The sequence below is a fragment of the Taudactylus pleione genome, unplaced genomic scaffold (assembly GCF_031769625.1).
Source record: "Taudactylus pleione unplaced genomic scaffold, aTauple2 ptg000006l, whole genome shotgun sequence".
NCBI classification, from domain to species: Eukaryota; Metazoa; Chordata; class Amphibia; order Anura; family Myobatrachidae; genus Taudactylus; species Taudactylus pleione.
In genome coordinates, this window is record NW_028284409.1 from 4,964,696 (window position 1) to 4,990,162 (window position 25,467).

A 25,467-nucleotide genomic window follows, 5' to 3' on the forward strand; every position below is an offset into this window, starting at 1 on the left:
GTTTATGTTACTTTCACTTAAACACTAGCCATCAAGTTGATGATGGCTGGCATATTTTAATGCACAATTTAGTGGTCAAATGTGAGGGTTTACATTCAGTCTGCAAGCTTACAGTCTCCTCTAAATGAGGCCTTATGGAACAACCTACACTACTCTGGCACACTCACTAACAATATCAACATCCACAATATGCTACAATCTACAACATGCAGACAGCATGAGAATCACTTGTGATGGGAAATTGACCTAGTCAGTTCAGGTAAGAAATATTTAATGACAGGTAGGTCCTAGCTAGAAATCAAACATTACCTAATATGGATTGATTTATTTTTCCCATTGCATTACATAAAAAAATAATTCTCCATTTAACTGCAAATGAAAAAGGAGAACAGATTTTATTTTACATTAAATTGGTGAATGAACAAAGGTTTCAGTTTTATTCAAGTTTATTTTCAAACAATGGCCCTGTTATATTAACTTAATTTTTACTCAGGTGGCCGGTGCCTCTTTCATGACCAAAATCTCACTTTGTAGCTTCCTGTGATTACCCTCCGTACATCATGACACTGCATGTCAAATGCAGCCCTCCCTTCAACAAGATAATTTATTTATGTCAATTATAAAAATAACAATATTAAGAAAATCAGAAAAGCATATATTTTTAAAACACCTACCGTAGACATACATAAGTAATGAATGCTACATAAACATCTTTAGTAGAATTTTTACTTACAGGTAACTTGTCACTTATCACTCCAAGAAGTGGTGAACTAAGAGAATATGCCAATGCGAGTCCAAGAAATACTAATCCAACATATCCAACTTTTAAATGAAACTGGAATCACGTGGTTAAAAACAAAACATAATGAAATTATTATTTGATATCTGTCTTCATCATCAATAAGCATTTGCAGGCCCTTAACCAGTGTGCAAGGTGATATGGCTTCTCAGACGCTGCCCAGACAACCCTTTTCAATCTTACAGGTGTCAGGAGATGCACTCCGCTACATAGAAAGTTACAGGGTATGTCCGAATATTTCACCGGCACCTACCTTCCTCCTTCCAGTGCTTATGGGACATCATGTGCTCCAGGGCACTGGTGAACATTTAGTTTAATTAGTGTCTACCAATATCCAAGTGCAAGAACAACTTCCAAATACAGCAGTTACTGAAGCGGAGTTATTCTGATGCATGTTACCACCAAATCATTTTATCACAAAGTATTTGCAATATTTCTTTTGTAAAAAATTTTTGCTGTCTTTTTTTAGACATTTTGGGGTATATTTACTAAAGTGCAGGGTTTTAGAATTGCTGATGTTGCCCATAGCAACCAATCAGATTCTTCTTAACGTGTATCTGGCACCTTCTAGAAGATAATAGCTATAATCTGATTGGTTGTTATGGGCAACATCTCCACTACTAAAAACCCGCACCTTAGTAAATATTATATATCTTTGATCCTGTCAACATTTAATATTTTGACTGTGTCTACATTTTAACAATCAACATTTTGACCCTGCCGACATTTCATCCTGTCTATCGGCCTCATTTATCGAGTTTTATCATTCACAACGAGTGATAAAACTCGTCGCGTATGATAAATGGTGCTCCAGCCAATCAGCTCTTAACTCTCATTTTTCAAACAGATTACAGTTGGGAGCTGATTGGCTGGAGCACAATTATCATATGCAATGAGTTTTATCACTCATTGTGAATGATAAAACTCGTTGATAAAAGAGGCCAATTATATTAAGGGGTAAATTTACTAAAGTGAGAGTTTTTAGAAGGGAGTTTTAGAAGTGATGTTGCCCATAGCAACCGATCAAATTCTAGCTATTATCTTCTAGAATGTGCTAGTTAAATGTTAAGTAGAATCTGATTGGTTGCTATGGGCAGCATCACTTCTAAAACTCACTTCTAAAAACTCTCACTTTAGTAAATTTACCCCTAATTGTCTACATTATGGACCTGATTCAGAGTTGTATGGGATTGCACAGCCGCAGGGAATTATTGATCATGTTCTCTTAGGTAGTCTTATTTACCATATGAGTATATACAGAATACAGCTAAAAATGTGAACAAAAACCTCTGATTCCTCATATGTCCTGGGAGATAATAAATACACAGGACTGATCCAAAGATCCTGTACCAGAGCATTGTTAAAACACAATGGAAGTTCACAAAGGGGCATATCCAATTAGCCGTGTTTCCCTGATTTGCGAGTTAACGTGGCCGTGCTAGGTTTTAGGTATTCAATCAGGCGCACAATAGGATTTAAGGCGGCTATTTTCTCACAGCCCCAGAGTTGCGAGATCTGCAACATTTTACCTTATTTTAAGGTAAAATGTTGGAACTTCATTTTGAACTCCTGGGACACCACCTCTAATTAGTAATTAGGCAATCAAAAGTGTTTAATTAGTTTCATTTGGCTAATAATGGGGTGATAATCTGCAAAGTGCAGAATAATGGGTTGAAAGATGTGGGACAGGTATATGGGCGTGTTGTATAGATGGGGCGGATGTTTTAACATTGCAGGTGGCAGTTACAGGTGTTTTTTAATACATTTTTAAAAGTGGCTTTTAAATGACTCAAAATCACATTACAGACATTTTTATTCATCCCTAATTTAACTAAAGCATTTATTCAGCTTCTCCAGGTGCCCAACCTCCCGACCACCAGCGGGACACTTAGGCCCATGGCTAGAACATCGAAACAGTGCCAGAAATGTGGGACTGTCCCGCTGAAATCGGGATGTTGGAGGGGTGCGCCCTCTATGGGGTGGCACCTTTGTTCGACCGCTCTGGACGAATGTGCCTCGAGCCGGCCCTGCTTTGCAGTGTTTATGTGTATAAAGTTTTAATGAAATTAAAAAAAAATGAAAAGACAAAAAGGTACAGTAGGTAATCTCATTATACACCAATGTAGCAGTCAGTACAAAATACTTACTTTTTCTATAACAAACAGTGACATGGTTGGGTCCAAAAATCCTAAACATGAGCTCAATGAAAATATAGTAAAACACATTAGCATAATCTTTGGCAGCTTGACTAATGTCCAAAAGCTGTCTTTTCCAGGTACAGAATCTGCAGAGAATTATAAAATAGGATTGTTATTCAATAAGCATTTCATTTTTGTCTTTTGACAATTATATTGACTTTTAAAATGTTCTTTAGCAAACCAAAGCACATAGACATTTATACATCACTTCAAGACACATATACACTATGTAGACAAAAGTGATTGGACACTGACAGCAAACAGATTAATGAGATTTTATTGATGTTAGCACTTTGTAGGTAAACCACATGCAGTGATTACTGCAGACACCCTTCTTGGCAAACTGTCCACAAGTTCCTGGACAACAGCAGGTGGAATGTTTTACCATTCCACCTTAAGTACAGTGACCAACTGTGACACAGAAGAAGGTTGAGTAGGCCCTGAACGCACCCGTCGCAAATGCATGGCCTCCCTGCGAAGTATTTTTGTCGAAAGCGCCACATTACTGGCTATTTAGAACTTGTGTGCAATGGTATGCATTTCGCTTTCAATGGGTACTGTATGTCTATGGACTAAATTTACTAAGCTCAGCGTTTGCCCTAGTTGCATTCACGGGTGTGTTTTGCCATTTTTACAAACACAAAGATTTACTAAAGGCAAACATGAGTGTGATTTCCTGATTCTATCTGCAAAACACTGGTGAACTCACAAATAGAAAAAAATACACAATCGGCCAAACTCGCAAGTACTTTCGACAGAATATAAGAATATAAAACCGGAATTTACCAAGAATTGTGATTATAATCATGGGTGTAAAGACGTAAAACTTGGGCCTAAAAATACAGGGGACAAAAAATGCAAGGGTCCCCCCAACTTTGGCACTGATTTAAAAATAAGGGAATAAAATGCAACCAGAATTGACTAACAGACAGGCCAATCATATGTATTTTACAGGAACACTACAGGCACCAGCAGGCCCTTAATGCCACGTATGCTGGTACTTATAGTCCCACAAGTACCAGCATGCGGGGGAGGCTTGCTGAGACCTATAGTCCCCATGTAAAAGACAATAATAGTTTGTACAACATTATTAACCTCATGAACTCAGCACTTACCAGCCAGGGGTGCGGAACATAGCCACAGGCTTCAGCCCAGGCATTGGGTACCGAGGAGAGGGGGGACCACACCTCCCCTGGGATCCCCAGCCTGGGCTGACTGGTGTGCAGTGGCGTAACTAGGGTATTTGGAGCCCAGGGCAAGTTAAAAAATGGAGCCCACCCTAAGTATATGCGCACTTAAAAAGTGGGCGTGATCACATTACAATAGGGGCGTGGCCACTGAAAAATGGGTAGTGTCAACATGAAACACCACCATTGCTCGTCACTCTAGGAACATTCCTTTCCATCCAATATGCACCTTAATGACCCCAGTAGTAGTGCCCCTCTTGCAATGCCCACTGTAGTAGTGCCCCTTATGCAATGCCCCCTGTTGTAGTGCCCCTTATGCAGTGCCATCAGTAGTGCCCTTTATACAGTGCCCCCAGTAGTGGTCCCCCTATGCAGTGCCCCCAGACAGTGCTACCAGTAGTGCCCCTTATAAAGTGCCACTAGTAGTGGTCCCCGCTATGTAGTGCCACCAGTAGTGGTCCCCCCTATGCAGTGCCCCCAGTAATGCTCATTATACAGTGCCCCCAGTAGTGGTCCCCCTTATACACTGCCACCAGTAGTGCCCCCAGTAGTGGTCCCCCCTATGCAGTGCCCCCAGTAATGCTCATTATACAGTGCCCCCAGTAGTGGTCCCCCTTATACAGTGCCTCTGGCCAGTAGTGCCCCTTATATAGTGCTCCCGGCTAGTAGCGCCCCTTATACACTGCCCCCTGTACAGTGCCCCTAGCCAGTAGTGCTCCTTATAATATAACATACAGACATACACACACACAAACAACACTTAACTGAATCCCCACTCCTGCTACCACCTTCTCCTCTGTCATCCCACTTGCATTATGGGAGAGATGTCATGACGTCTCTCCCTTCGCCCACTGTGGGATCTGTAAGGCGGAGTGAGCTCCAGCCCGGCTCTGGCCATGGGTGTAGCAGCCAATGAGAGTCTGTTTGACTCTCATTGGCTACTATAATAAACACTCCGCCACTGGGTAGTACGAGTGTACTACCCGGTGGCAGTTGCAGTGTGTTTGTTTTACTGTGCAGTGTGGACCGCAATTATGTGTGGTCTGCACTACACTTACTGAAACCACTGAGCTGGACCACGGTCGGCGGCACCCCACCCCCTCCCCCGTGCAGACGGTGCCCAGGGCACGAGCCGCACTAGTGCCCCCCTTAGTTATGCCACTGCTAGTGTGGGGTGAGAATGCTTTGGCCAGGGGACCCACCCATGAAGCGGCATTACACCCTAGCTAGTGGAACTCGTTGCTGGTTGTAAAAATACAGGGGATCCCTTGCCATTTTTTCCTGTATTTTTACAACCAGCACTGAGCCTTGTGCTGGTTCATGAAATAGGGGACCCCTAAGTTTTTTGCCCCCCGTATTTTGTGAACCAGCGCTGGCTAAAATAGCCCAGTGCTGGTTATGCTGGGGGGGATGCTATTTTTTATTTTAATACTTTCTTAGCTTAACAAGATACAAACATGCAGCCTCAACGTACCTCACTGATATGTGCAGGCTGCATGTTCGGGAGTGTTTGACTGCGGGGATCACAGGGAACACGGGTAGGAATCATATACACCATCAATAAACACGATTCAGCAAAACACGATTATTGGTAAATTTGAGTGTTTGAGCTGACAAGTCACCCCTGTTCCTGTGAAGATGTGCATGTTTAAACTCGAACCAGTCCCAATTCTGTCAAAATTCTTAGTAAATTTGCCCCTTATTATCATACAATGTTAGCAGCAATAAATTACCTTTTATTAAGATATTTTTTCATGTTTCTTGTATAAAAATGCAGCAGACTATATGGAACAGAACATTATAGCAACTTAAGGCATCATACCACAATATATAGTTGTAACTTGCCTGGAATGTGTTAATGGAAGAAATTAGACTAATAAAATATGGTTTAAAAATAATTCATGCAAAAAAAAAAATACATTTCACATGGTCTGTTTATGAAACATTTGGCTCTTATATTCTAAAACAAACATTTACAGAAATTGATTTCCACTTTCCTGAAAGTGTTGAGGTCAGAGAAGAGCTTCATTCATCCCTTTATAATCACAAGTCAGCATGTGCTTCCTAGTGCTGTCTTCCGGCCCTGTGACACATATGACCTATTCCATGCCTGAAACGCATGACAAATTTTAGGTGCCCTATTTTTTTTCCTTAAAAATATCCTTGTTATAGGTTTAACTGCTATAATGGTGCTAATAAGACAGTGTGCAGATGCAGCATGTTACAGATCCACGATTTTACTTTCTTCTGTCCAGTGACCCTACATATCCTCCTGGGCAGTGCTATAAATCACATTCAGGTGAGATAATCCTCTCCCAAAAGAATCTATTGGGGGTGTGGACTAATAGTAAAGCGATATATGTGATGTCAGCGAGGAGTTACTACAGATGTGTACAGTGTACTCATAAACTATTGCCACAGACACTCCAAACAGTCCTTCTCGGAGCACCAGATCCCTTGTGACTCCGATTACAGAAGAATATTTTTCCCACCTTTTCTGCATCTTTTTAGCTTGAATGTGCTTCTTCATCGCAATGTGATAAAACTGATTCATTTGATATGCTACAATTATACATCTGTGTGCAAATAAGTCTGAATCTGTATACGAAGCAGTATGATGCTTTTTTTCATATAAGTTCCATGTGCTTCTTATGCAACTTTGTACATATTTAAAACTACTTCTTGTGCAGTTAAACTTGCAGCCTGGCGTCTCTGATACAGAGTGGGTGATGTTTCGCTGAGTCTGTTGATAAAACGCAAATTTTTAAAAATGCGTCCAAAACTCGGAAAATGGCAGTTTTCAGATTTTTGGCCAGATTTTCCATTTAGTACATCAAGCCTTCTATACGAAGTGCGATGATTCAAAAGTCACTTCTTTTATTCTTGTCAAGTTCCGTTGTACAGATTCAGACTCAGTCGCACACAGATATACAAGTGTTGCATGTCAAATTAATCAGTGTGGTTTTGGCGCATTGCGTTGCAGCTAAGAGACACATTCAAGAGAAAAAGATACTACACTGCTTGGCACAGCTCACTTGTGCCAGGTGTCTCATGCCGCATGGCTCATAGGCATCATATTGAGGCTAGGTGTATGAGGACACATCTGTAGATCAGGAGGCATTGTGCGGTTACACCGCCTTATGCTTAGAGGGGCATAATGAACAATGGAGATGTGCAATTGTTGACCTGTTTTAACTTAAATGAGTCTCATACAGACCACAACAAAGAAGCTTATGGGCATGACAACAGGTTTGCGGGTGCTCGACCCCTGCACTGATCAGGATAATTGGCAGCCAATTGGCTGAGTGCATCTTGATCCATCCATTCTTTGGATCAAAATGCACTCAGCCAATTCATTGTTATTATACACTGAGCCTGATTCAGTTGCCCATACCAACCAATCAGATTCTACCTATTATCTTCTAGAAGGTGCTAGTTAAATGTTAAGTATAATCCGAATGGTTGCTATGGGCAACATCACTTCTAAAACTCACTTCTAAAAACTCTCACTTTGGTAAATTTACCCCTAGGTGTTTTTGAGATTGCAGGAGGCTGCAGTCGGTGGGTCTTTGAGATTTTTTAAATCTTAATTTAGAGACATCAAAATATACTAGTACCCATTTTCAGGTACCCCAAATTTAACCTCTGTACTTACTGAAAAAAACCCCCATTGTTTTCTATAATTTTTACACACATATGATATGCTTATAACAGCCCTTTGCCTCAAAATAAGTTCACTAAATACCTTTATTAGGGCTACTACTACAATTCTATATTGATTCCCACTGAAGCTTTTAATGGTGTACAGACTGATTTCTCCAAAAAAAAGATGATTTTGGGCCCCAGAATGTTGTGTGGCAGTAAAGTTAAAATGAAGTGCAAAGAGCACTATTGCCATTCTCTTCTCTCTGAGTGCAGAAATCAGCTGGGGAACTGATAATCAGTCTCACTTGTGACTCATCCGGCTCTGCATTGAGGAGTGGTATCTATATCTACTGGTGGGGTGGGAGTTAATGTTCATGGGGATTTATTACCACTAGATAGGAGGGTGGAGGGGTGGTTCTATTACCATGGGAGTTTATTGGTAGGAGGAGGGGTAGTGCTTGAATGGCTACAAAAGTGCACTGGGGAGGATATTTATTTCCCCCTAAAATATTTAAATATGGTTTTAAACAGATGTTAAATAAATTAAAAAAATAAATAAAAAAATAACAATTTCTTAAAACAATATTAGCTATCTGGTTAAAAACAACATCACTATCTGGATTTTGCATATCTGATCACCCAACATTCAGTCCTGCTCTTCCGTCTCTTGCAAACTATTATTATTATTATTATTATTATTATTATTATTATTATTATTATTATTATGAAATATGTATATAATGCCAACATATTCCTTTATGCTTTACAATTGTGAACAAAAAATAGTTAAGACTGAGACTGGGTAATGCAAAACAGACAAAGAGGTAAGAAGACCCTGCTTGCATGCTTACATTCTATAGGGAGTTTTTTACACATGATATAACTAAAATACTTGTTCTTTTGAAACTTCTTCCACTGTGAACAGTTTATCTTCCAATATACTGTATACTCTACACTCTACAGTAAGGGGTAAATTTACTAAGATGGGAGTTCTATTAAGAAGTGATGTTGCCCATAGCAACCAATCAGATTCCAGGTATTATCTTCTAGAAGGTGCTAGATAAATGAGAAGTAGAATCTGATTGGTTGGTTGCTATGGGCAACATCACTTCTTAATAGAACTCCCATCTTAGTAAATTTACCCTAAGACTCCACTTTCCTTCATACTTCTCAAGTACAGAACAAATAAATAGTCCAGGCGCTGAGGAGTTAAAAACTTTCAGGCTCAATGCAGATTGTGTGAGGAAGTCACTCTCACTAAAACATAAATAAATAGAAGTACCAACTGCAGAGTCTGAAAGTATCAAATAAATTCACTCAAATCAGTTACAATTATAAAAAATATTTAACAAGAAACAAGTAAAAAGTATGGAAATATCCAATATCAGCTGTATAATTATGCAGCTCCAGGTTAAATATACCAGAGTGCGTATATTGAATATAGCATATATATTACAATGTCCCGAAATAGAACCACTAGAACAGTGAGTTTCAACCTTTTACAACTCACGGCACACTGAACAATATTTTAAAATTGCTAAGGCACCATCAGTCCCCCATGGGAAAAAACACACACATTGGCCCCATAGGAAAAACACTCACAAACTGGCACCGCACATGACAAAGAACAGACATTAGCCCCACAGAAAAACAAACACACACATTGCCCCCCACAGAAATAAAAACACAATGACCCCCACAGAACAAAAACAAACACATTAGGCCCCATAGAAATAAAAACACAATGGCCCCACAGAAAAAAATAAAAATAAAACGATATGGTCCCAACAGAAAGAAAATAAACACACACATTGGCCCCTACAGAAAAAAAAATCACATTGCTCCCCACAGGAAAAAAACACATTGCACCCCACAGAAAAAAATAAAATAACCTCACTGTTGTCCCTGTTCTGTCCCTCATCAGATGGGGTTGCTTAGTCACACTGCCGCATCTCCATAGGTCATGGCCCAAGTGCTCCTGAGAACCCAGAAGAGCACAGCACTGCCCAGGCCAGCAGTAAGTAAAGTCAACTCTGACCTCGCGACACACTTGCAAAGTGGTTGAAAACTGCTGCACTAGAATAATAGCAGCAAGTGAATGTTCCAGTAAGGAAAATTTCCAATCTGTTATTTAATAAGTCAGTGAATACTAGAATGCAGACTGTCTGCTATTTTGGCAGATGTACCTGTTGTTAGGGTCACTATGTAGCAGCGTAGTTATTACCTGCAGGTCAAAGAGAAAACGGCCCGTCTTGAGCTAGAAGTAGTCCAGCTGTAGTGGTATGGATAGCCGCATCCACGGAAGGCTGGCTTGTAAACTCAACCCGGCAGTCAGGGACCTGTGTATCTTCTATTATCTACAAGTATTCCTCAAAATATAACTATGACCAGTGCTCGAAGTGGCGGTATGACATACCGGAACAAATATCTACAGTGTAGTCTCAGCCAGACATACAACACTGAGAAACCTTGGACACTGATTCTTCACTCTGACAGCGCGCTGTTCAGAGCAAAGGAGGCTTGTCACTGCTCTGCCTCCCGAAGGCAGAAGCTCTCGCTTGAGGGCATGGATGAGCCATTTTTTGCCAGAGTGCCTACTGTGTCTATTTCCTGTACACATCTCTGCATAGTCTCTGTTCCACAGTGCCTCATCCGTGGCCCAGTGTCTCCCTGCACTGCCCACTGGTGCCTTCCCTCCTCACAATAACTACTCTCTTGTGCCTCACCCCGCATCTCCTTGCACTGCCCGGCAGCTGTCTCCCCTCTGCGTAGTCCCTGTCTTTTAGTCCCTCACCCCCTATGTCCACCTACCCTGCCAATAAGCTGCCTCTCCTCCGAGTAGTCAATGTCCTCTTGTGCTCCACCCCTGTATCTCCCAGCTCTGCCCAGCAGCTGCCTCTCCTCCTCCTCACAGTCCCTCACCACCGTGTCTCCCAGCTCTGCCCGGCAGCTGCCTCTGCTCCACCCCACAGTCCCTCACCCCTGTGTCTCCCAACTCTGCCCAGCAGCTGACTCTCCTCCACCACACAGTTCCTCACCCCCATGTCTCCCAGCACTGCCCAGCAGCTGCCTCTCCTCCTCCTCACAGTCCCTCACCCTCGTATCTCCCAGCTCTGCCTAGCAGCTGACTCTCCTCCACCACACAGTTCCTCACCCCCATGTCTGTCTCCCAGCACTGCCCAGCAGCTGCCTCTCCTCCTCCGCACAGTCCCTCACCCCCATGTCTACAGCACTGCCCAGCAGCTGCCTCTCCTCCTCCACACAGTTCCTCACCCCTGTGCATAACCCTAACCTCCCCCCTAGTGCCTAACCCTAATCTCCCCCCCGTTAGTACCTAACCCTAACTCCCCCTCCCCGCACTCTAAACCTAACATTCCCTCTGGGGTGCCTAGCCCCCAACCCCCCTAGTGATGCCTATCCCTACCCCCTTTCCATACTCTAACCCTCCTGGGGGGGTGCCTAACCGAAAGTCTCCCCGGGGGGTCCCTAAACTTAACCCTCCCCCCCGCGGCTAGAACCTAAAACACCCAGCTTACTTTTGTTCGGTATGCCGGGTGTCGGGATTTCATAATCGGGCTAATGATAGGCGTTGGGATTTCGATGCCTATCTTTAGTCCCATGTCGGGCTATCCATGTCAGGATATCGGCGAGTGGGATAGCGGCCGCCTGTATCTTGACTACATCCCATTGAGTTTACTATTTTCTTAGTGTGGTGTTTTTAATTTTTTTTTCAAATGAAGCCTATGTGGTTTTATTATTTTTTAAGTACTTTGGAGGCCATTATGTGTTTGTTTTTTTATGCATGTGAAGCCTTTGGCCAGGATGTACTAACTAGAACATGCGAAAAAAAACAGTTTTCTGGGTTTTACTGCATTTTCCATATGCACTATTGGGTGGCCGCCAGGGCTCCTATGCAGAGGGTAACACCAACTTTTGCTGGCATTACCCTATAGAAGCCCTATAGAAGCCTATGGGCTTCTACCACATTGCGCTGGTATGATGGATCCGATTGGATCCCTCCTATTATGCCACATGGCCACCGCCTCACTCTGTGCATGTGCAAATGGACTATGGGTCATAAACCCGGAAGTCCAGGGTGCAACGCTGATCGCAAAGGACAGCTCTTATCGGAAGAGATATTCTTTGCAGTAATGATCGCATATATTAGTACATATGCGATCAGTCGGTATGTGATGTCGGTCGGGATGTACCACACAATGTTGGTACATCCCGCCCTTTGTGTTTTATTTTTTTCCTTTAGGGGCCAATGTATGTGTTTAGTTTTCATGTGATGTCTATATATTTTTTTTCTTTTATACCCCCACTTCAAAATTTCCACTTCGACCACTCACTATAACTCCGTACAAAACCTCTCCTTAAGCAGAATTTAGGAAGCAGCGGTTTCTGTAAGCCGGTTGCAGGTACATATTTAAAATGGCACCCAGAGTCAGTGTGAAGCCCGGCGTACTTTACACTGACATTGAGTCCCGTTTAAAATATTCACTTGCAACCCGCAGGGAAGCAGCGACATACAGAAGCTGCTGCTTCATAAATTCTGCCCATTGTCTGATCTTCTTGTCATGTATCCAGTGCAACCATATTGTCATAAATTTTCTTCATCAAGCCACCAAGCACTCAGAATCTCCAGGCCATTATACAAAACAGCTTATCAATTAAAGGGCAATTTCTGTATATACCAGTCAGAATCCCAGAGCCGGCATCCCAACGGTAATTAGTGGGGCTAGGGGAAGGGTTAGGGGTTAGGATTAGGCACTAGGGCGAGGGTTAGGCACTAGTGGGGAGGGTTAGGCACTAGGGGAGGAGTGTTAGGTTTAGGGGTAGGAGTAGTGGTTAGGTTAGGTTAGTACTTACCGTCCGTTGTCGGTATTTTAACCATGTCAGGATGACGGCGTCGGGATTCTGACCGCCGGGATCCCGAGCACCTGCATCCTGTACCCAACCCTTTATATGCAATCAGATATTTCCCATATCTCCTTTATATGCCATCAGATATCCCCCATAAGTCCTTTATATGCCATTAGATATTCCCCATATTTGTCTATATTCCATCAGATATTCCCCATATGTCCTTTATATGCCATCAGACTTTCCCCATATGTCCTTTATTTGCCATCATGCCTCTTATAAGCCATCAGATTCGATACAATAATTGGCTTATCATGAGGAGGGTGGACCAAGTGGAATTTAGAACTATCCCGCATACATTTGGCACACAATCCTTGTTTTAGAGCAGGTGGATAAACATTAATAACCAGTATCAGCTGGATATTGAATCTGAAGCTAAACTGACCTATGATTGGGTACAATAGTCAAGTACTTTGTTGTATCTATGCCACTGCAGGCTTATGAGACATTTGATAATGACCACCATAAAAGAGCAATAACATAAAAAACCAGAATACATATTGCAATCCTTTAATTGGTTGGAATATAATATAAAATCAAATTAATGGTAAATAAACAAAAGTACACAAATAGAAAACAGCTTCAACATATTACACAGCCTTTAAAATTTTCCAAAATATAAAAAAGTCTCTAAAATTTTCCAGTATACTACACAGCAACCAACATTGTGGCCCTCTACACCAGCCTTTTGGACCAATACCCAATACTCCTAAACCTTCCTTATTGCTTTTTTTCCTCATCTCCTCTCTCCTCATATCTGTCTCATGACTCTCTGGCTGCCTGTCCTCTATTTCTTGCTGTCTGGATCCCGGCACCGGAATATAGTCCGTCGGCATTCCATTTGGAGGCATGCTGACTACATCCCGATTAATATATTATACAGCAAGCATCCTAGAGACCAATGTGCAATATACATAAATTTTCTTTGTGACATATATTACACGAACAGAATTCTAATTTCTATACAAATATATACATATATAGCATTCTAGCATGGGCATAACTACCATAGCTGTAAGGGGTGCAGCGGGTATGGGTCCCAGAGCTTAGGGGGACCCTTCTTTCTTGTCAAAGTTACATGTATTATATACATTTTTCATTGGGTGGTACATAGGGACCCTTTCAAGCTTTTGCTATAGAACCTTCAAATATGTAGTTACGCCATTGCATTCAATGGACCACTATACAATACAAGGAACACTCTAATAAGCAATATAGTGACCTCTACACAATATAAAGAGCATGCTAGCTATGTTAATGCAAATCAGATATAATATAGTGTGCACCTTAATAAACAATTGGCCCGATTCAGATTTGTAAGCAATACAGATGGTTTACGTACAAATCCGATGGTGGGGCGTCTGCACATGTGCACAACAGGTCCTGCGATCGCGCTTGCAGTGACCCCTGCCTGATTGACAGTCTTCGGTTGTATGGGGGGAAAGGTGCGCCACAATACTGAGGCGTGTCGTCTCTGTTTTATGCGAGTGCCATGTTTGCCATTCTCAAAAGGGTGTAAAAAGAGCTTAGCGATACTTACCTTTTGTAGCTTCAGGATTTTCATCCCCGTCGGGCTTCCGCTGTCGGCCGGTGGAAAATTATACAGATTCCGACTATATTGGGGTGCTGTCATACCCAGTAAATGGCTCTTTAATGTATAGTTCCAGCAATTCACCAGCTGTGATTGATGTATAGTTCCAGCAATTCACCAATCAGTGTGTGATCACTACCAGACACTCTGATAGCCATCACTCTAATAGACACCAATTAGTACGTAAATTAGAATGTCTACTCACCGGGTATGCCAACAGGAATGGGATTGATTGACCCAAATCCCGACGCCGGAAGACCGGCAGGAGTGAAGATCCCGACAGGTAAGTTTTTAACTATACCTATCCCGCTCTCCCCCCTAACCCTCCTTTAGTGGTGCTTAACCCTAACCTCCCCCCGGAGTGCCTAACCCTAACCTCCCCCGTAAGTGCTTAACCCTAAGCCCCCTCCCCGCTGCCTAAACCTAACCCTCGCTAGGGGTGCATAACCCTAACCCCCCCCGGGGGTGCCTAACCCTAACCCCCCTTCTCGTAGCCTAAACCTAAGTCTCCCGGGGGGTTCCTAATCCTAAATACCCCCCAGGAGCCCTAAACCTAACCCCCGCGGCTGTCTGCTCTCGACGTCCGGCTTACCTACGATCGGTAAGCCGGGTGTCAGGATTCTGTAGTGGGGCTAAAGATATGCCTCAGGATTTCGATGCCTATCTTTAGTCCCCGTTCAGTGTCAGGATATCAGCGGGCGGGATAGAGCCCACCAGTATCCTAACTACATCCCATGACGACACACTCAGTGACTCAATAAATGGTTTTAAAAATAAAATGTATAAATGTATTATAGGAAGTGTGAGCAGTACTGAGTCAAGAGAGCAGTCCTGAGCTGCAGGCTGTGATAGTCAATTGCAGGACACAGGCTCAGAGTATCTATTTTTACATTGTGTAAAATATATTTAAACTGTATGCATTTTAAATGTATATTTAAAGTAAAATTCCCTTACGTTTCCCTGGAGGTCTAAGGGGATCCGGAGCGCTATGTGGACTGTTGGATCCCCTTGTCCCCTTCCAGGAAATCAGGCTGTCCTCTCATGTGGCCTCATGCCTGAAAGTGGTATGAGGAGGTGTATTGGGAGCTGACCAATGCAGCCAGCTAATTATTTTCAGGGAGCTCTAAAGAGCTTCCCCTCAGTGATCAGGAGACTGCTGACTGGGGATCTTGTCTGCCTTGTCCTGGAGCCCAGATTCAGGTAGACATGGTAACTAAGTCTCCCTAGCAGAATCTTGGAAGTAAGTTTTGGAGGGAACGTTGTCCCCACACCAGACATGCTGGCACCTCGGCATCAACTATCACGGCAGGTGGGCTCAGGCACATAGGAGTGACCACTCCCCACTGTCCATTAAGAACAATATCAAAGATAAGCATGCCTGGTGCATGCCAGACACATGCACTTAACTTGATTGTGTAATAACCACAGGGCAGATATACCCCTTGTGGTATTGTGTTTTGAATTAAGATAAAAGTCAAGCCTGTGTGCTATAAAAATGTATACCTTCCGTGAAATCAAGAAGAGTTGTACTGCTGTGAACATCTGTTTGCTGTACTCCCCAAGCAATACTTGCAAAGGGGAAGAGTATTTTTAAAGATTTCTTTAAAGATGACTGCAACGGTATCCTGTGAAAACAGAATTGTGCCAAATGCTATTCCGTTCCCTGACTGTTCTGGAATTGAGCCCAGTGTCTCCAAACTCAAGCCTTCTGCCAGCTACAGTGCAGAGCCTGGTGAGAGGGAATCAGTATGATTTACCCCACATGGCCGGCGGTTCAAATCCCGACAGGGGCTGCCCGACACAGGAGGAAATCCCGATTGTCCCTAAGGTAACCTAATCCCCCCCCCCCTAACCCTCTCTTAGGGGTGCCTAACCCTAACCTCCCCCCCAGTGCCTAACCCTAATCCCCCCTCTAAGTGCCTAAACCTAACCCCCACTTCCCCGCTGCCTAAACCTAAGTCCCCTGGGGGGTGCCCAACTTCTAACCCTCCCTCCCCCTTGCCTAACCCTATCCTCCCGGGGGGGTGCCTAACCCTAAGTCCCCCCCAGGAGCTCTAAAAATAACCCTCACCCCCCCCCCCCTTACCTTCGATCGGTTCGCCGGGTGTCGGGCTCCCGGCGTAGGTCTAATGACAGGCATCGAGATTTCGACGATTGTCATTAGTGCCTTGCTGAGATTAAGCAGTTGGGAAGCCGGCAGTCGGGAATATTTCCGTCGGCTTCCCGACTGCTTCCCGTTGAGAGACCAGTGGAAATCAGCTGACACCCATCAGGAGATGTGGTAGCAGCATGTCCACGCATACCCAGCAGTAGAGGAGCGGTTGCAAGTGCCGATGTAGGCGTTTGGTTGTGGCAGCATGCTACCTATCCACGACATAGTGTGCGGAGTAAGTAACAGCCATCCCGTTAACTCCCCCAAGCGCTGACTACCGGTCACTCACTTTGTGAGTGAATCCTCTGTGAGAGCGTAATAGCAAATAAATCGCTGCACGTGCATCTTTCGCGCATGCACAATGGCTAATAATCGCTCAATCTGCGTAAACATCGCAATTTGCATACAGATCTGAATAAGGCACATAGCCTGGAGATATGTTTTTAGTCATCTTGATGTAAGATGTACCCTTGACCAACAACACCAGGGGGTTCAGGGTGCCAATCACTCAAGTCACCAACTTGGGAAACAGCAAAAGAGCACCAGACCATCAGACTTCCTCTTTCAAATTACAAACATAATACTGTCATGCACTAGTTATGTTTTAATGTGCGATTGTTTATGATTTGCAACTTGGACTGATGCTACAGAGTTTTGTAACACCTTACAAATAAATAATGATGATAATCACCTATGTACTTAAATGCATGAAATGATCAATCTTCTAGACAGACATAAATATTTATAATCATTGATCAGTGGGAGAACCCCCCCACATGCACTGACAAGAGCCTGTTAGTGTAACAGGAACCTGGCATTCACACTGCCCTATGTGTGCACTAGAGAGGGGAAGATAGACATATAGGGCCTGATTCAGACCCACTCGCGAGCGGCTGTCCGCTCGCAAGTGGGTCGATGTTATGCACTGAACATGCGCACGACGGAGGGAGCTCCGTCGTGCGCATGCGCCAGACGCGACGAGCGAAGGAAAGTCCTTCGCTCGTTGTGTCTGATCAAAGGGGGCATGCTGTCGATGTTGATTGACAGCACGCCCCCTTTGGTGGGCGTGCCGGGGGCGTGCCTCCCTGTCGGGGGCGTTCCCACGGGAACGCCTCCCGTCAGAAGCCGGCCCACTGACATCACTAGTGATGTCAGTGGGAGTGATTTTGGCTCTGATAGAGCCAAAATCACTCCGGAGCTTGCGGTTGAAAACCTCAACCGCAGGCTCCGGCTCGCAGTTTCGATGGTCGCGATGGTCACGACCATCGCGGCCATCACAATGCACGCTCGTATAGGCTGTGGGTGGTGACCCACAGCTATACGAGCGTCCAGGAGGACGCTCCATTTTCATGGAGGGCGGCCCTCATTCAGAGCGTGCGCTCTGCTCAGAGCGTACGGCTCTGAATGAGGGCCATAGTTTCCATGGCTTTTCCGAAGGCACACAATATTTGTGACAGTGAGACACGGGCTATGTGTGTCTTATAATAATTGTAATGGAGTTGCAGTATGATATTTAAACTTCTGCTCCTATTGTGTGTTTTAAGCTGCGGTGACAGTTACTGTATGCAAGTTTATATTTAAACTATTTATAAATGAAGATGGGAATAGAGTTGTTAGATATACTAATAGTAACTATATCTAACCAATATTTTATTCTTTAATTATCCTTCAAATACTGTAGGATCACTATATGCTGCGATAACAATGATTATATTAATCGATGTCCAAACCAGCAATATTGATATTTGATATTGAAAACTAGGACATACAAATACAATTAGTTACAAAAAAAATATACATACCATATTGTGGCAAGATAACAATATTAAGTGGCACCATTAATAGGACGAAACAGCCAAGTGAAATAAAAGGCACTTCATAGCCAAATGTTTGATACAGAACTCCCCCTATTGGAGGACCCAAGACAATTCCTAGTCCAGTGAAAATTTCAAGACATCCCTGTATATTAAACGCAAGAAAATCATCATCATAAATTAACTAGGACAATAGGTAAATTAATAGCAAATTAAAAAACGTAGTAAACATTTAATGTGTTAATGAGTCAGAGATATACAGTAGTAATAATTTACACAAAAACATGTTGAATAAACAATTCAGAAAATTTGTTACAAACTGTATTTGTCTCCCATTATTGCCATTCTATTTTGTAATAAGTGTCATTCAAGACATTCACCTTTGAAACACGATATAACTGACTCACCATTGCAGTGGCTATATTGTTGGGGAAAGCCTTTGCCAATATAGAAAATGATGCTGTAATTGAAGCACCAAACCCAATTGCATCCACCGCTCTCACCAGAAAACACATAACTATGAATATTATTCCATCAGGAGCTTTGTCTAGCAATCTGGAAAACAGAGATCATAAAATAAGAATATAAAATGGTACTAAAAATATTGCAAGGCAATATTATATAATTCAAAGCCGAGGAATACAACAAATGCACAGAAATTCCTATTTAATAAGTTATTATGTTCATGTTTGTAAAAGATTGATTGCTAATCCTTAAAGTTTGAACATCTGAGGCTGAATTGCAGTGGACATAAAAAGCAAAGAAACAGAATTATGCAATATTTGCATACACCTGGGTAGATATAATTATTCTGCTGACTAAAGTGATAATACAGATGGCAGCCTTCTTATCTCTCACAGTTGCTAGAGTTTTATAACCCTTTCCTCAAGTAAGCACACAGATGAGAATCCCCTCTCCCCATTCGCATGATCAAGCCAAGCCAGAAGAAAAAGTTTACCTAGTTTTTTTCTCAAGCATGATGGAACTTCCTTTGATAGTATCATACTTGCTGACTTTTTGTTGGCAGCCAGGTCCGCAGTGTGGGGGTGTGGCACAGCTATATAGGCAGTGATGTCACAATCGTGTCATTGTGGCTCCACCCCCACCATCATCACCTCACCCCGCTATATAATGTCCCACATTGTAAAGCAGGGGCAAGGCCATGATGACGCGAGTCAGAGTGAATAGCATCATCAAGCCGCCCAAACTGCTTACTTCACTAGATAAATGGGCTGCATCAAGCGGCTTTCAGGAGACTTGCCTACTTTTCCAGGCATCTGGGAGAGTCACCAGAGATTCGGGAGTCTCCCAGCCATTGCGGGAGAGTAGGAAAGTGTCAGGACTAGATGTTCTGGACTTTCCGGGAGAGACCTTGATACCTGGTCGCTGATAGCTTGGGAGGTTTAGAGAAGGGAAGGGCATATGTAGCTCTTCCTCATGGATGAGGGATGTATTTGATGTTATGTTGCAGGACAATACTGGCAGAAAGGTGCACTGGAAATAAACGCTGGGACTGGAACTGGACTGTAGCACAGACTGGAGCCCGACTGGGACCAGACTATAGCACAAAGTGGTGCCGTATTGGGACCGGACAATAGCACAAACTGGAGCCTAATTGGAACCACAGCAGGAATCGGCAGGTGAACCGCAAACATCTAGCCAAGGAGCTGGAGCCTCGGGCGTCTAGTAGCGTTGAACCTCAGGCACAAAATGCTGTCAGAGAAGAATATTTATACCCTGGGTCATGTGGTGATTGGCTGGTGCAGTCAGTTGGACCTTAGCCTGGCTGCCATTGGGGATAGCGATCAGCTGACCAGGACAACATGGCAGCGTCCAGTGTCCGTAGCCAGCAGGAACGCCGCCGGATCTCTGGGCTCCTGAGACCACCACCATGCCTGAAGTCTGCCAACAGCGCACTTCCCTGAGCCCCTCAAGGTTGGGATCCCCCTTCAGGACTGAGCAGCATGGCGCAGCACCGAGAGTGAGGACGATTCCTGACAGAAAGTATGGATAGCATATGGCATAAATATTTTCTTTGAACGTTATATATGTAGGGAAAATAGGCAACATGAGTAGAAAAGGAACTTAAGGCCGATTTTGATCGATTTTAAATCGATCGAAATCGCTCAAAATTGATGTTGTGTTTCAGGGTCTAAATCACACATTTACTATCATTTAAAAATCAATATAAAAAATTGTCTGTTAGTAAATGAGCGATTTAGCCCCTGAAACACAACATTAATTTAGATCGATTTAAAATCTATTACTATTAACCTATAGTAAGTTTTTCCCCAAAAACACTTTCATGACAATGCTTCTTGTAACTTTTATGCAGTTAGTGCCAGTCTACTAATGTTCCTAAAAATTTAATCCGCTATGTTTTCTGCATATAATGTCAAATATATGTTTTATTGTAAATTTGAAGAAACTACATGGCTCTAAAAAAATTGTACACATTAATTTTGTTATATTATACTTTTTCATTTTTATTCAAAAAAATCAGTAGCAAAACCGGAGGAAGACCTGTATTGTCTCAATACAGCCAAGCAACAGGCGAGTCACACAGATACAATGACTGTCTTCATGTGTGTCACAGATTCCTAGGGCACAGACACATAGACAGTATAACTGCTAAAAAGGGACTTGACATTTTTGTCTATATTTTGTTGGTATGTATTTTGTATATCACTGTTCATAGGCTATTGGATATTTTGTAACTGACATTGTATTTGGATTTCTTTGTCAATCTGTCAATAAAACGGTTTAAAAAAAGGGGGGGACTTGACAAAATATTTCACACTATCAGATTTCCCAACAACAATGAGATGTCATTGGTGTAGCAATTCAAAAACTGAAAACACAACATTGAGGTCACTTGATCTCATACACAGCAACGCTTGTGGTTCAATATATTATAATTATTATATTTTATTTTTAGGGCACCACAAAGTTTATGCAGCACTGTACAAGGAATATACACATTAACAGTGTAAATGACAATTCATAAGTACAATACAGTGCAAATTGAACAGGGTACGGTGTCAGCATAGCGCAACTCACTATCTTGGAGGGCTAGCGGAGATAAGTCCCAGGGAGGGGGAGGCAGTGTGGCACTCAATGAGCAAATACACCATGTAAGGGAGTGCCTACAGTCTTAAGTTGCATATCCACTAGTAGATAGTGGAACGATAGTAGGATTACAACATTGTAATTGTACAGTCGTTCCTCAGCCCCTGTAGTGCCTACACTGAAGGATATGTCGTTCAGTGCAGGCACCCTCCCTCATCCCCGAACATGGCCAATCTGTCGTTATCTAATTAATGACTCTCAGCACCTGATCCTCACTTGCTGGGAAACTCTCAATACCCTCCTGCAGCAGAATAATATGAGGTGTTGCTACTTGCATGAAAATAATGAACAAAAAGCCAAAAAATTCTGCGCTGGAGAGTATACTTAACACATTATTTTATTAGTACAAACACATGCTAGCCTATACATATATTAAAAAGAATACAAAATAAAAATAAGGATGCAGTTTTATAAAACTAAATAGCTAATGCAGGTTGTCATATGGCAATTATAATTGCTGAAACAAATTCAAACACTGTGCGTGTACATACTCAGGCTGAATTAGCATAGCAAAAAGCTGTATTTCCTGAACCAGGACCGGATCAGAGCCCAGTGCTGGCTGAGCAAAGCACGGGGCACCCCTACGTCGTTTATCCCCCGTATTTTGGTAACCAGGGTGGGTTCTGCCTAGCCCGGGTGCTGGTTGTGCTTAAGTACAGGGGACCCCTACGTCGTTTGTCCCCTGTATTTAAGCACAACCAGCACTGGGTCGCTAAAAGCCCTGGGCTGGTTGCTCTTTTGGGGAGGGGGTCACATCTTTTTTTTTTTTTTTACATAAGTTTTCTATTTATTTTTTTACTGCAGCAGCACAGACGGGTCTTTCTGATCCCGTCTGTGCTGTGTGTCTGATCTCCCTGGTCCATGCTACATGCATCTCTATCGTGCATGACATCGTTCTGTGTGCGCGATATGTCAAATCTTATGCAGGTTCAGTTTATCTACGATGCCGATACACGACGCCGGGGACGTGTGTCATAATCGTCCCCGGAAAACGCACTTTTTACGCAGTTGGTCATAACAATCGACAACCAAATCGTGTAAAAAAAAAAATTGCACAGTGTATGGGCACCTTAAGACAGCTCAGTATTGAGAATCATAGGACCATATACACCAGACCAAATTAGGGTATCTGAAACAAAGAGAACCCTGACTGAAATGATCAGGTGCATGTAATCAGATTTTGGAAATATCTGATAAGTACTGGTGTGAAACCGCCATGACAGTTACAGATTATTATCCAGGACAGTGGAGAAAACTCCATGTGAACTTTATCATGGTAAAAAACCTAGCATGAAACACATCACAGATTTCGGATGTAAAGAGTTTGTTTAAATTCCTCAGGAAATAAGCAGCAATCTGCAGAACTGGGCAGTGGATAGAATACTGGTTGTATACAGTGGCAGTTCCAGAGGATACAGAATGAAAAATCCAAACACAGACGATGACCATAAGCAAGAGCATGACTTTTGTTGAAGAACAAAGAAATTGTGTTCTGGCCTTCATAATCATAAGTGCAGAAGGAATAGATATGGCAGGTTGAAATTGTCGACACTGCTCATGTTGTCGGCACATTCCTGGCACCACTATGCCAAAAGGGTTTAAATGCTACTTCCTGGATGATTACAGTTATACTAGAAACACCATTACAATGCATGAAATACCATTTAAATATTGTAGTCATAATGGCGATGGGAAAGTCCAGTGGTGATAAAATGACTGTCGACCTATTGACTGCATTCCATGCAGAGTAGAACTGGAGCTCCAAAGAGACAACTAATACACCTGCTGAATGAGTAACTGAATTCCGTGAAAAGACAGGTATCGCAGATAAAAACATACAGTTATGCACAGAAGATGTAAGGCCTTCAACCAGAGAAAAGAAAGGAAAAGCACAGCAAGAACAATTGACCTATATCAACCTGCTACATACTGGGAAGTAATTTTTCTGTGCAGGACAACAGACCTTTTGGAGAAAGACATCACTTTTTTAGAAAGATGGGTTTAATGGAGTAAGCCTCCGAAGGAGAGAAGGTGTGTTGGAAATCAATAGTCTAAGATGGTGTTTCTTAAACTGTGCGCCGTGATCTGGGAGGTCCAGTCTGGTCCGTAGGGGGCTTGGTGATCAGTGCCTGTGTGTGGCGGCATGGTATTGGGTGGAGCGGGAGCTGCTAGTGCTGACGAAGAATGGGGGCGGGCTTTGACAGTGATGGATTCCCCTGCCCGCATTCTGCACTATGATGAAACCCTGATCTCTGTTTTCATAAGTGTGAAACGCTTCCTCTGCAGATGCTGCCCTCCCTATGCTGAGCTCCTCAGCTTCCTATAGTACTGTACCTCCCTGTACAGCTGTCCCCCATTCCTCCACAGGCTAAAGTATGTGTCATCATGTCCCCTGTCCCCTCAGGCTCAAGTGTACATGTCACCAGGTGCCCCCCCCACCAAGCCCTAGTGTGTCACCATGTCCCCCAGGCCCTAGTATGCGTGTCACCATGTCCCCCTCCAGGACCCAGTATGTGTGTGTGTCACCATGTCCCTCCAAGCCCCAGTGTATATGTCTGTCCATCCCCAGTATGTATATCACCATGTCCATCCAGCCCCCAATATATGTATCCATGTAGGCCCAGGCACATGTGTGTGTCTTATCATCTTTATGTGTGTTTGACCTTTCTTTTTCCTCATTTGCATGTATCTCTTCTATGTAACTAGCATTTTTCTCAAAATTATGTAGAAATATTAGTTTCTGCATAATTTTATGAATTGTTGCTATGTGCTAACATCCTAATGCAGCCTAGTGCAGGAGAGTTATCAATGGGGACTACGGTCTGACCCATGTGTACCATACTAAAAAAAAACAAAGCAAAGGGGTGCCACAAAAAAAAACAGACACTATGGCCATGAACCAAGAGCGTTTGGGAACCCTTGGTCTAAAGCTGGCCACACATCTGAAGATTATCTGTCCAACCAGCCAACTAGTTGATTGGTTGGAAAGAAAATCTGGTAACATATAGGAGTAAATGATGATCAGCAATTTGCTCCTAAATGCCAGAAAACAGATGAAAATGGACGTTCAGACAAGTTTGTTAAATGTTTGATCTAAACAATTTGTTCAAACAACAGTTCTTGTCCATTTTCCGTCATTTGGGAGCAAATTGTTGATTGTCATTTGCTTTCATACCTTACCAGATTTTCATTCCAACCAATCAACTAGTTGGCTGGTTGGACAGATAATCTTTTGATATGTGGCCAGCCTTACAATTGCTTGAAAAGTTACACTGGAAGGACTGCAGGTGATGCTGTTACTAAAGTGTCAGCACCACCTGCAATCCTACTATAGAATGGGAAAACCATCGTCATTGTGCTGAAAACATTGATTGATGCGAACTTTCATTTACTGATGGCCATCCCTACTCTCCATGTTTTGTACAAGTTAGGTCTGTATGTACCTGCACTGTTCATACTAAAGTTATTCTATGTAATTTTTCCCTGTGTTTGATGACTGATCAAAGAAGCATATTCTGCAACATGAAGGACCTCTATATTCAAGGCAGAGAAAAGAGAGTTTTAGAAGTGTTTGTAACAAAAATATCCAGGTAAATTGGAAACTCACCCAAAAAGAATTGTGGCAACTCCTGATATGAACAGACCAGATACGAACAAAAACTTTGCTCCTAACTGCACAAGCTGTAATGTTTAAAAACACATTATTGGTACAATTCCTCAAAAATATAGTACTAATTGAGTATGGAGTACAGTCATGTAGCTGTTACTATCTAGTCTTCTTATGTACACATGTCTATGAGCACGCATCTTTTTTTTACCGACTTTCATGGAAATATCACAATGGTCTTACAGTGGTGGTCGCAGAGAAGATTTATTTGCAAAGTGATTGACAGTCAGGGACCGCAATGGGGACTCAATCGCAGGCGCGTCACAACCGTTTAGGGGACATGTCTCAGCCTGCGACTGCAATCCTGTATGCAGTTGTTAAAGCTCCGGGATCTTAGGGCCTCATTCAGACCCACTCGC

The 25,467-nt window shown here is 42.8% G+C and overlaps 1 protein-coding gene across 1 annotated transcript in view; it reads right to left on the reverse strand.

Annotated features, from left to right (window-relative positions):
• Positions 1 to 25,467, reverse strand: part of SLC18B1 (solute carrier family 18 member B1) — a 69,080-nt gene that overhangs the window by 38,301 nt on the left and 5,312 nt on the right. Inside the window, exons 4-8 of the mRNA XM_088451556.1 lie at positions 25,049 to 25,122; positions 18,720 to 18,867; positions 18,301 to 18,457; positions 2,947 to 3,083; positions 734 to 835 (exon numbers count right to left, since the gene is read on the reverse strand). Coding sequence (XP_088307682.1) covers positions 734 to 835; positions 2,947 to 3,083; positions 18,301 to 18,457; positions 18,720 to 18,867; positions 25,049 to 25,122 — 618 coding nt within the window. The remainder of the gene's footprint in view (positions 1 to 733; positions 836 to 2,946; positions 3,084 to 18,300; positions 18,458 to 18,719; positions 18,868 to 25,048; positions 25,123 to 25,467) is intronic.